Raw genomic sequence first — 12593 nt, 5'->3', positions numbered from 1 at the left:
AACTAACGGCAATTATGTCAGAATCTACCTGGATGAGACCTGGCTTAGGCAGTGAGGCCTACCCAGTGTCAGAAACAAGGAAGTCAATGTGGAGCCCAAAGAACCCTCCTGATTTATGAATCTGTGCCACTTAGGAAGTTGAAACTACATTCAGGTGATAGGAGAGACAGTAAATTTCCCAGTGAAACCATTTTATAGAAAATGAAATATTTTATTTTCATTTAAAAAAAACCTCGAGGAAATGGGAATCATTTTATACATTTATGGTTGCTGTTTAAAAGTCTATCTCAAGACATACCAAAAGCACCTAAGGGTTACCACCAAGTTTTTGCTCAAGTTCTAAAACTTAGTGGTGTTGGGTTTGTACTTAGCAAGTCCCAGACATTCTAGGTTGCTCATTCCAAGGAGAGAAGCTTGAAAATGTCCTTATGGTTGAGAGAGGACAGAGGAGAAGATGCCTTTCAGGAAGCCAGAGAACCCTTGCTGGTTAGGTTTCCTGAGGAAGGTGGGGAGAGCTCTGTGTTCATCAGTCCTTCAAGCTTCTCAGGAGATGTGCCCATCGTGGGAGTAACAGTTGTCTTTTGAGCTTAAACACTCTGTGCCCCAGAAAGCTATGGTCAAAGCCCAAGCAGCCAACCACCCTTCAGAACCCTTCTCAGACTGTAGCAGGGTCATTCAAACCAGCAAGTGGTGCTTCTGAGGCAGCCTCGGGGAGGTCTTTGGGTGGCTATTGCAGAGGTGAACAGACTGGAAAGGTTTTTACCCTAAATCATTTCACTTGAAATAAAAAAAGAAGGAAGGTTCCCTAAGTCAGCTTCACATTCTTTCAGTGCTGCTCCCAGAGAAGTCTGTCTGCAAAGGTGTGATGTTGTGGTCATACCCAGCATACTCGGAGGTGCCAGTACTGGCCAGCTTGAGCTGCTGAGCAGCGTGGGTCAGCTGGAATGCAGCATCAGGGTGGGCTGTGTCAGGCAGCAGTGTGCATTCCCTTTCCAGCATGTCAGCCACCCCTTTGAGCAGGTCCAGGAAACCAAAGGCCAGGGCAGCCTTTCGCAAACGGTTCAGCTCCTGAAACAAGATAAACACCAACGTTCCTGAAGTGCACTTTCCTCATCACATACTTTGTAAGTGCTCAGCTTACAACACATTCTCCTTGATCCCTGAACTTGAGTGAGCATTTTTATATGAGAACAAATGCTTGTATAGAGATGCCAATAACAAGGGAGCGTGATGACCTGACTGGGAAAGAGTTCCTCTACAGGTGATCAGAGAGCTAGGTAAGGAAGACAGCTGTCTGAAGCAGCGGTCATCATCACCACAGTCTGCACTTACGCCAGACATGGTGAGGCACTCTGCATACGTCATTTCATTTACTCGTAACTCTGAGGATTACTTTTCCTGCTACTCAGGTATGGAAAAGGCTTGCACCAAACCTCAGAGGGCCCCTTACCCTCCAGTGCCTCTCTGGGTGAGCCTCAGACGGAATGACAGTGAACATGTTTGGAGGAGGCACTGAAGGAGTCAGGAAGTCTGACCTGAAAGACTGCCACAAAAAGAAAGGTTGAGCGGTGGAGGCAGAGTAATATGAAGTGACCCATCTACCACTTAGCAGTGCGATCTGGGTAAGCTGTGCAGCCTCTCTGGGTCTCAGTGGCCTCCTTTACAAAATGAGAAGCCTAGCCTCTTCCTTGCCCACTGCAGTCACCTGGTAGAGGCCCTTTCCAGCTCTGATATGTAGGATTATATAAAACCAGAAGAGAAATGGCTTTCTGACTACCTCTACTATCATCTGTTAAGAAGTGAAAAGTTCAGAAGAAGGCCAAAGTACAAGTGTGCCATTTTGGATAGACAGTTGACAGTTGTGTGTAGAAAGCTCTGCAGGGCTACAGCCAAGGAGTGGTCATCTCGGGTCTGTGTGAATTATGGGCTTCAGTTACGGGGGCACGTGGAGGGCTGAGCAGCTCTTTGGTTGGACGCTGATTAAAGTTACTTTTGCTTGATTTCACCAGCTCGCTACATAATGAAGTTTGAAGACAACAGTGACATAAAGGTAATGAGATAACACCCAGACAAAGTAGTATGTATGTTCTCCGGAAGAGATGCTAGCCTGGGGCACGCTGTGTGTACCACATTTTAAGACTAGCAAGCTAGGACACAACTGACAACACAGCATACCTCACACTGCCACTTAATTTAATTTCAGTCAAACACCAGAAGGACAGGGAAGAAAGAAGGAGTGAGTTTAAAAGCCTCCCCTACTCCCTCCACCCTACGTAGCTTTATTCTCTCCACCAACGGTTCTGGATTAGCCATCCTCTTACAATTCATAAATGCGTAATTTTAGAAGTCATTCCTGGAAGCAGCTTCTCTGGTACAGTAGGAGTGTTCTGGGCAATCACCATCCCAGGAAGTCACGTACACTGGTAGCTTGGGGTTACATGGGTACCCAGATGGGAGTGGTGAGGGCGGTTAAGGGCTACGACTCAGTCCTTTCAGCAACTTCCCTCAGCCATTCCCAGCAGCACCAACACAGAGAAGCCCTTCTGCACAGAACCAGGCCATTTACACACTTCCAATTTTTGGATTTTAGGGCAGCAATGGACCTATCACTTCTACTGAGTTTACTAATAAAAAACTGAGGCAGAAGCCATACATTTCTAATCCCTGTCCATGTTCACTCTACTACCCCACACGCTAATTACTGTGAACCGTTTATTTTTGGCACACATCCCAGGGCCTACCCTCCTCCTCTATAATTTTGATAATCTCACCTTATAGAACGTCTGGGTTTTTTCAGGTAGTTTCCTTGCATTTCTTAAAATCTTCTGTACATCTGTCTATCAAGGGTAAAAAGAATTCAACATTAGAATTCTGTGGTAAAAAGGGAAAGACTACAAAGGGCTGGCTTTAAATGTTTAAAGAAATAAAAATGAGAACAGAGATACAGTGTCGAGACGAGAATCCCTTCTGAGTTGTCACCATTCTGTTCATTAGTAAAGCACTTCCCTCCTTCAAAATGCTTGATGATAGTGAATTCCTTGGTGACAGAAATGAACTTGTCTCACAAAAACACACCCAGGAAACCCATACATCTATGGCCAGTTGCTTTTTGACAAGGGTGCCAAGACCATTCAATGGGGGAAAGAAGAGTTTCTTCAACAAATGGTGCTAGGACAACTGGATAGCCACATGCAAAAGAATGGAGTTGGACCCTTACTTCAGATGATATACAAAAAATTAACTCAAAATGGATCAGAGACCTAAATGTAAGAGCTAAAACTATAAAACTCTTAGAAGAAAGCAGAGGGGTAAATCTTTATGACCTTGGATTTGGCAATGATTTCTTAGCTATAACAACAGCACGGCAACAAAAGAAAAAAAAAATTTGACAAATGTTCATGCAGCATTTGCAACAGCTAAAAGGTGGAAATAATCCAAATGTTCATTGACTGAATGAATAAACAAAATGTGGCATATTTATACAATGGAATACTATTCAGTCATCAAAAGGAATGAAGTATTGATACATGCTACAACATGAATGAACATTGAAAACATTATGCTAAGTGAAGGAAGGCAAACATATTGTATGATGGCATTTATGTGAAATATCCACAATAGGCAAATCCATAGAGAGAAGCAGATTAGTGGTTGCCAACCGCTGGGGGAAGATGGGAATGTAGACTGACTTGCTTAAGGCAGAGGGTTTCTTTTTGGAGTGAGGAAATGTTGTGAAACTAGATAGTGGTGATGGTTGTATGACGCTGTGATTGTGCTAAACGCCCCTGAATTGTATACTTTAAAATGGCTGAAATGGTAAATTTCGTGTTATATATATTTCACAACAATAAAAAAATACACCCAGACCAAAACAAAATTTAAAAAATAATTTCAGGAACATTCAGCTATTCTTCTGACAGGGAAGTGCCAGGGTCAGGGATGGCAGCAGGAAAGAGGGAGAACCTGATTTTCCAACAAAGAGAAGAGGCCCCTGCCCCTTAGCCATGGCAGGACGTGTACAGTCTCTGTGAAAAGGAGGCCAGAAGAGACTGCCATCAACAGAAGCTACTTCTGTTGTCAGGTGGTCTGACTGCCTCTTTTCACTTACACTGGACTCATTGGAAGAACAAAGAAAATAAAATGCTGCTCAAATGAGAAAAAAGGCTCAAAAAGTGATTTTTTAAAAAAATAGGTGTAAATGACTTTATGTCAACTGAAGGAGAAATGTCAGTGACAGCCTTGCCTGAAAGCAGCATACCTTGATAACAGTAGAATCTTAGCTTCCCAAGGAAGTGTTTTTGTGGAATTACAATGTAATGCTATGGCTTGGGTTCTACTGTGGGAATGGAAGAAACAATCACATGAAGATTTTTAAATCTTTCTCAAAATTGTTGTTAAAGATAACACCCATTATGTTATTCAATGCCTCACCATGTTAAAAACTTTACATTAAAATTAAATGCCAGGAAAATGTGTCTTTCTAGAAGAACTAATATGCTTCTTTTTAATCAGGCAAGAAAAACCATATAACCCTACTTGTTTCTTTTTTAACCTTGGTAGCAGGAAGCTCAGAGCCAAATACAATTATCATTTTGCCTTGGGTTCCCGGCACAATTGTCTCCCCTCTTCCTCTAGGTTTTCTACTGCTCTAAATTTTGTAAAAAATGATTTTGCCAAATAGGTGTTTTACTGTAGGCCACCTCAAATCCTTTTTGGAAATAATGACAAACATTAGAAGTAAATGAGTTACTAAGTATCAAAGGAAGGAAAATCAAATCAAATGTCTGCCTGCCTGCCAGAATCCCTCCTCCTGTCCTCGGTGGACAGCATCATGAATGATAATGTTACCTGCAGGCCACTGGGTTTGATCCAGACCGTCACATTCTGGGCATAACTGCGTTTGTTTTTGGGCTGCAGGGGGAATGGGCTCTTATTGTCATCCTCACCATAAGGGTTTTCTTTAGCATCTTAAAAGAAAAATACATTCTTGAAATGACATCTAGCAAAACACAAACTATTACATTTCCAACTAGGCTACAAGGTCTTTGAATCATTCAATCTCCTACATCCTGTTACTTCCCTAATTAAGAAAATCCATCAAACTGTTCTCAATAGAGAGCCTCTGACATAGGAAACCAATCAATCAACTGAGGCCCATGTAAGTGAAAAAGAGCTTAATGTTTTTAGAGAAACAAGCTTCATTTATCTGCTTTATAAATTAAGGTCAGACAGCATAAAACTAATACATACAACAATACTAAAGTACATATTTGAAAAATACATATACATACAATTCTATATAGTCGCCCAACACTCTCCAACGGCACTTTCCGCGATGAGGGAATGGTAGCCACTAGACCACGTGACCATGGAACACTTGACGTGTGGCTAGTGTGACTGAGGAACTAAATTTTAAATTTTATTTATTTTAATTAAATTTAAATAGCCTTATGCAGCTAGCGGCTACCGGATTAGACAGCATACATCTAGGCATTGGGAAAATTAAAAATGAAAATTATATATAGCTAAATTAAGGAAAAGGGCAAGGGAAGAAACACTTCTTTTTGGTGAAACATATCCCACCTTATGGCTTATTAGTTATTGCTTCCAAAGATTTAAAGCCATGTTGGTTTTATAGCCACTTGGATAAACAAGGGTGTCTGTTTTTCTGCCTGCTTCCTGAGCCAATGAAACTTTGCCATAACTTTACAAAGCACATTTACATCTACTGGCTCATTTTATCCTTATTATTACCACCTTCTGGGGTCGACAGAGCAGGAATCATTTCCCCAACAAGTGCAGGGAGCTTAAATCCCTTGCTCAAATATTTTACGTTGAAAACTTGAGTTAGCCCAGTTTCTCTAACTGAGCCAGAAACTCTCTCATTCCGATTTGGTCATTAATTTAAATGCCTTATATTGGCCCCACACTACCTCCTCCTGCCTCCTCCAAAAAGTACTGGCTCTGCTTGGCAGACATATTTCCATGATACTTGTCAATATATAACCTTTTTAGTCAGGCAAAGATCCCAACAACATGCTTATTTTCAACTTCCCGGCCACTATTCCTGGAATGCTCTCCTTTTCTCATTCACTTATCCCCCTCACTCATTTACTCATTTATTATCTATAGTAAGAGCTCACCATGTTGCAAGCACTGTGCTAGGAATTGTGGCTAGAGAAGGTATTTTTCTGGTCTCAAGGAAATTACATAATAAAAACCATAAGATTTCAACTATGTGCCAAAAACACTTTCCATATACAATTTCTCTCCTGACAGCAACCCTAGAGAGTAGATATTATTAGTCCTATTAAAGATGAGGTAACTGAGGCTCAGAGAGGTTGGACCTTTGCAGGGGTCACTGTGACTCAGCTGGGCCTTGTTCCAAAGCCAACACTTTTTCCATCTCTCAACACAGCTGTTCCTCACCTACCCCAAATTACTTACATTCCAGGTCCAGATCCCATCCTACCTTCTCCATGAAGTTGTCCCAAGTTTTTCTGGCAGACAGTGATTTCTCTAGAACATTTTACCCTACAGCACTCAGTATCAGTACCAAACATTTCAATATCTAATCATAGCCTATCTTGTAGCATCTCTAATTGTTTGGACCCTATATGTGGTAACTGGCTTAGCAGACAGGAAATATTGCATTTATGAAAAATTTATTTATGAACATTTGTGAACAGGAGACTCTTAGAAATAAGAAATATGACAGCGGAATTAAAATCAGTTGCAAGGTACAGTTGAAGATACCTCATAGAAGGTAGAACAAAAAGAAAAATGGAAAAATGGGTAGAAGATAAAATTACACAGACACACACACACACAAATCATAAATATGTATTCTAGAAAGGGAGAAGAGAGAATACAGAGAGGGGAAAATAAAAGACATAATTCATATTCCCAGGACTGAAGAATAAGAATTGCCAGATGGAAGGGCCCACTAAGCGCCTAGCACAACGAACGAAGAGACCAGCAAGGAGGCACAACGCTTTGAAAATCCAGAACACAAAGCAGAGCCCCAAGGAGTGCAGGCGAAATACAGATTCGGGTCAAAGCCCTGGCAGTCAGCATGGTACTAGTCTCTCAGCAGCAGCACCGGAAGCCACAAGAGACAACAAAGCAACGCTTCGAATCTCTAAGGGAAAAGGATTCCCAGCCTAGAACTCAATATCCAGCCAAATGTATCAATCAAGTGTAAGGGATGAAAAGCAGACACTTCCAAATACGCCAGATGTCAGACATTTACTTCCTATGTATCCCTTTCTCAGGAGGATTCATGAAACAGGAGATGCATGGGAGAATGTGAAGGGAAGACTCAGGATGATGATCATGCAACAGGCCTAGAGAAAAACCAGTCCATTCATGAAACACAAAGAAGGGAGATGACTCTAAGCAAAAAGAAAAGGAAACTGACAAAAACACCTGAAGAATGTATTTTACTTAGGTAGGAATTAGTGACAGATACACAGAAAACAGCAAATACAAAAAAAAGAAAGTAGAGGCAGGCCATCAGGGAGTCAGAGAGCCCGGAGTGAGGGCTGCACTCGTCGGCTGCCGGCTCCCCAGACAGCCTAGCTGCCCAGCTCTTGACTGGAGTCTGTGAGGAACCTAAGCATCTTTCCAACAGAGCCTTCCTTTTAATTGAAGTTAGTCAGAATACATGTATCTTGCCTGCTAGAAAAAAGGAGAAAAGTATATAATTTTTTAAAAAAGGAAATTAACAACTGGGGCAGGGAACAAAGGAAATGTAACTTGGTATACCACATGGCTTAGCTGTAAATAACATTTACATCACCCAACAAGGAAAGAATACTGATTTAACCAAAAGGAACACCATAACCACCCTGGAAGGATGGAGGAAGGGAAAAATGTGTTTCTTGGGTGAGTGGGTAGGTAGTTATGGCAGTGGTAAGAGAGCTAAGCAGTCATCCTTAAAAAGTCAAAAAAAGATATTTAAAATGAAAAAAAAGGTCTAGAAATAGCTATATACTTATATTATTTAGAAATGTAAGTAAATACCAAAAGAAACAATTAAAAGTTGAATTGTCTCTAGGAACAGAATTAGGAGTAGGAGGGATAAGTATAAACAATAGTACTATTTTGCATGCTTTGCTTTGATTTTTAAAAAAACATAATAAAAACAGCAGGATCTATCATTATTACGTGTCTACTGTGTGTTAGGCATTTTATACACATTCTCTCCATCAATTCTCTCAACAACCCTCTAGGGTGGGTTTTATTACCAATTATTACTTGTTACCATAATGGCAATCTCAACTCTCCCAGACTGTTGTGAGAATTAAATGAGATGATGCACTTCATTGTGTCTAGCACAGTGGCTGGCACAAAGTTAAGTTCAATAACATGTTAGCACTTATTATCATTGAAAAGAAGAACAGACCCAGAAGGAAGGAAAAAAACAAAGATGAATACAGGGCTGAGTAAACAGCTGTTCAATCTGAATGAAGAATATGCCTAACAAGCCAATCATTGCTAGGTTAGAAGCCAGATCAGAAAGGAATTTGACTACTACTATCTTAGACTATGGACTGGCATCTGTGGAGAAAAGCATCACAAGAGTCTAGGTCAGAGGTTGGCAAACTTTTTCTGTAAAGGACTAGACAGTAAATATTTTAGGCTTCGTGGGTTACATAGTCTCTGTTGTACCTACTGAACTCTGCCACTGAAGCAGGAAAGCAGCCACAGATAAGACGTAAATGAATGAGAATGACTGTGTAATACAATTTTACAATAAAACTTCATTTACAAAACAAGCAGTGGGCTAGTCTGGCCTGCAGGCCATAGTTAGCTGTCTGCTGATCTAAGTGAAAGGGAAAGAAAGCCAGAATAACGCAAGAGCAGTGAGAACGAAAAGGCAGAATGGATGTAGGAATGCCACAGAGGGAATAAAGGAAGCAAGGAATCTCTCCATACACAAACACACACGCACACACACACCTTCCTCTGCCCTGTATTCTCTTTCAAGTACTGTCCTCTTTGTCTTCTGTTTGTGGCCAAACTTGTCATCTTAATTTCCTCATCCGTAATTCATTCTTTAACCTGTCTCCTGGCTAACCATCCACTGAAACTACTCTTATAAAGCCACCAATAATCTCCTGACTGTAAAGATCAAATAACTTTTTTTTTTTGAGGAAGATTAGCCCTGAGTTAACATCCACTGCCAATCCTCCTCTTTTTGCTGAGGAAGACTGGCCCTGAGCTAACATCCGTGCCCATCTTCCTCTACTTTATATGTGGGACGCCTACCACAGCATGGCTTGCCAAGTGGTGCCGTGTCCGCACCCGGGATCCTAACTGGCGAACCCCGGGCCACCGAAGCAGGACGTGTGCACCTAACCGCTGTGCCACTGGGCCGGCTCCTCAAATGACTCTTGATTCATAGCATCCTCTTCTTTTCTCTTGGTTTCTATTTCTTCCTAAAACTCTTTAATCACTTAAAACACTCATTCTACAGTCTCTTTCAGGTTAAGTTCTCAAGGTGCTAGTCCACCTGTTGGCCTTCCTTCAAAGGAGATAAAATCCTCTCATGATTTAAAAACTTTTTCAAATCATGAAATCTTCAGTGGACATATGCTTTTTTCTACAGAAGTCCTTTTGCCCTGGGTTGCAGAGGCATTCCTACAGAGCCACTGGCTTCCGGAGGATGCACCAAGGGCTTCACTGCTTCAGAACCAGTTTTTGCATTATTTGGTTTTGGAGGTCCCCACTTCAGAATGGGCAGTGTCAATCTGCATGGTGCAAGACTTGGGCTTCGATTTCTCAAATAGGAGACTTTTTAATTTCTTTATATCTAGAAAAGCAGATAGAAACAATGGGTAGAATTTTTCTTGTCATCCACTCACTGAGAGGGTTCACCTTCCACACTCCCAGCTTTACTCAAGAGATTTCAGTTCCTTGTGACGTTTGGGACCAAAGTCATGTCACCTGCCCCGTGTGAGTTTTAAAACCCCAAGCCCCTGGATCCTAGCTCAAGAGTTGGCAAACTATGGTCTGCTGCCTGTTTTTGAGTTAAGAATGGTTTCCATATTTTTAACCGGTTGAGAAAAAAAATCAAAATAATAATATTTTGTGACACATAAAAATTATATGAAACTCGGGGCTGGCCTGGTGGCACAGCACTTAAGTTTGCACATTCTGCTTTGGGGGCCCGGGGTTCCCCGGTTCGGATCCCGGGTGTGGACACAGCACTGCTTGGCAAGCCATGCTGTGGTAGGCGTCCCACATATAAAGTAGAGGAAGATGGGCATGAATGTGAGCTCAGGGCCAGTCTTCCTCAGCAAAAAGAGGAGGATTGGTGGCAGATGTTAGCTCAGGGCTAATCTTCCTAAAAAATAAATAAATAAATAAATTTAAAAAAATTATATGAAACTCAAATTTTTGGTATCCATAAATAAAACTTTATTGGAATACAGTCACTCCCACTCATTTACGTATTGTGCTACAGTGGAAGAGTTTAGTAGTTATGACAGAGACCACATGGCCTGCAAAGTCTAAAATACTTACTATCCGGATCTTTATTGGAAAAGTCTGCTGACCCTTGGCCTAGACTCTAGGGCCTATGTTCAGTCAAAATCTTCTTTAGGCTTCAATGGCAAAAGGCATCCTTCAGACCTTAACTGACATGCATGTGTATGAGACTTTGTATTTCCTTTTTGAGTCTCTTTATTCTCTTGGCTTCTGTGACATCACTTTCGTGTACTTTTCCTCTTTCATCCGTCTATTCCTTCTCACTTTCCTTTACTAGCACTCTTCCCACTGCCCCTAGTAGTTGGTCCTTTCTAGAGGTATGCTCCTTAACTCTCTTTTTCCCTTAATCTCTATACCTTCCTGAGACTAGGGCTTCTTAAAGTGTGGTTATGGATCACCTGGATTGTAATCATTTGGGTAACAGTAAAACTGTAAGTTCTTGGGCTTGAATCCAGACCCAACAGATCAGAATCTCTGTAGGTGGGACCCAGGAAACAGAATTTTTAAAGGAGTTCTCCAGGTTTATTTTTGTACACAAAAACTCAACTTTGAGAACTATTGCCCCAAGCAATCTCCTTCATTCTCACCATTTTAACTATCAGTGACATGCTTACAAGTAAAAATTGTATTTCCAACTCTGCCTTCTCCCCTGACTTCCACACTCTCAGAGGAATTGTTTCTAGGCACCTCCACCTAAATCTCATAGGCACAAACTCAACATGTACAAAAGATATTCTCCTCAAATTTACTCTTCTCTGTTCTGTTTCAATTAATAGTACCACCTTTCACCCTGCAGCCCAGGTCAGAACCTGAGATCATTCTCAACTCTTCTCTTTCTTTTTTTTTTTTTTTGAGGAAGATTAGCCCTGAGCTAACATCTGCCAATCCTCCTCTTTTTTGCTGAGGAAGACTGGCCCTGAGCTAATATCCACGTCCATCTTCCTCTACTTTATATGTGGGACGCCTACCACAGCATGGCTCGCCAAGTGGTGCCATGTCTGCACCTGGAATCCGAACCGGCAAACCCGAGGCTGCCAAAGCTGAACGTGTGCACTTAGCTGCTGCGCCACCGGGCTGGCCCCTCTTCTCTTTCTTTTATTCTCATACCTAAAGACTGTGGATTCTACCTCCTATATGGCTTTTGCATAGATCTCATCCTGTCTATCCCCAGACATTGCCCCTGTTCAGGCTCTCACCTTCACATCTCCAGGACTGTCAGAGGAGACTTCTAACTGCAGGATGCCCTTACCTTTTCAAATCCACACTCCAGAGTTATGTTTCTAAATGCAAATGTATTCTCTCTCACTTGGATTTCAGCCAAAGTGCACAACTCCAGGGGGCACCAGTACCTAGAATACAAAGTCTCCTAACTAGTATGTCCACTGTTCTCATTATAGCCAGAAGGATCTGATCATATCACTCCCCTTCAGTGGTTTCCCAGTATCTTCAGAAAAAAGTCTCAGCTCTTCACATTTCAGATGAGGTCTGCCCTGCCCCAGCCACTGTCACCTCTAACCTACTATGTGGTCCTCCCACCCCCACCCTCACTTTTCACTCTAGCTCCTTTCTTTTCTACAGGTGTTCCATTTGTCCAGGATGCCCTTTCTTCCTTCATGAGCTCAGCAAATTCCTCTTTTTCTTCAAAACTCAGCTAGGGCGTCTCTCCTCTGTGAGGATTTTCCTGAGTCCTCTAGGTGAGCTGATCATCCCCTCCTTCAGGCCAACTCTAATCTTGTGCTAGTCCGTGTTTATTACTCCACTTTCCACTAGATTTTGAGCAACTCCTGTTAACTCTTTTATACCCTAGACCTGGCACAGAATAGGCTGCTTAGTAGATGTTCCTGAACTTGAAATGGGCCCAAATGAGTCAAGGATGACTCTACAGTTTGAGACTGAGTACCTAGGAGCACAAAGGCCTCAATCAGAAGGAGTAGGAGAACAAGAAGGAAGAGTTTAAGGGGAAAGGAGTGAGAGACAATGATTTCTATAACAAACATACTGAGCTTGGGACTGTGGCAGAATATCCAGTTGGAGAGGTCCAACTGGGAACTGGAAATGTGACATGCAAGCTCCAAGGAGAGATCAAGCAGGATAAAAGT

The 12593-nt window shown here is 41.9% G+C and overlaps 1 protein-coding gene across 22 annotated transcripts in view; it reads right to left on the bottom strand.

Moving 5' to 3' along the window:
* Positions 1–190: 190 nt before the first annotated feature.
* INTS14 (integrator complex subunit 14) overlaps positions 191–12593 on the bottom strand; it is a 29966-nt gene continuing 17563 nt past the window's right edge. For 17 of the 22 annotated variants that reach the window (XM_070499799.1, XM_070499810.1, XM_014856172.3 and 14 more), the window contains 3 exons: positions 4849–4967; positions 2772–2837; positions 191–1068 (listed from right to left, as the gene is read on the bottom strand). In XM_070499799.1, coding sequence (XP_070355900.1) covers positions 817–1068; positions 2772–2837; positions 4849–4967 — 437 coding nt within the window. In that variant the 3' untranslated portion in view covers positions 191–816. Of the gene's footprint in view, positions 1069–2771; positions 2838–4848; positions 4968–9273; positions 9818–10224; positions 10352–11743; positions 11844–12593 lie in introns of those variants that run through there. The other 5 variants (XR_011498787.1, XR_011498786.1, XR_011498788.1 and 2 more) reach the window with 4 other exon arrangements.

Source organism: Equus asinus, chromosome 2, assembly GCF_041296235.1.
Source record: "Equus asinus isolate D_3611 breed Donkey chromosome 2, EquAss-T2T_v2, whole genome shotgun sequence".
Lineage (NCBI taxonomy): Eukaryota > Metazoa > Chordata > Mammalia > Perissodactyla > Equidae > Equus > Equus asinus.
The sequence above is the reverse complement of the archived record's forward strand: the minus strand, read 5'-3'. Positions and strand labels throughout refer to the sequence as shown.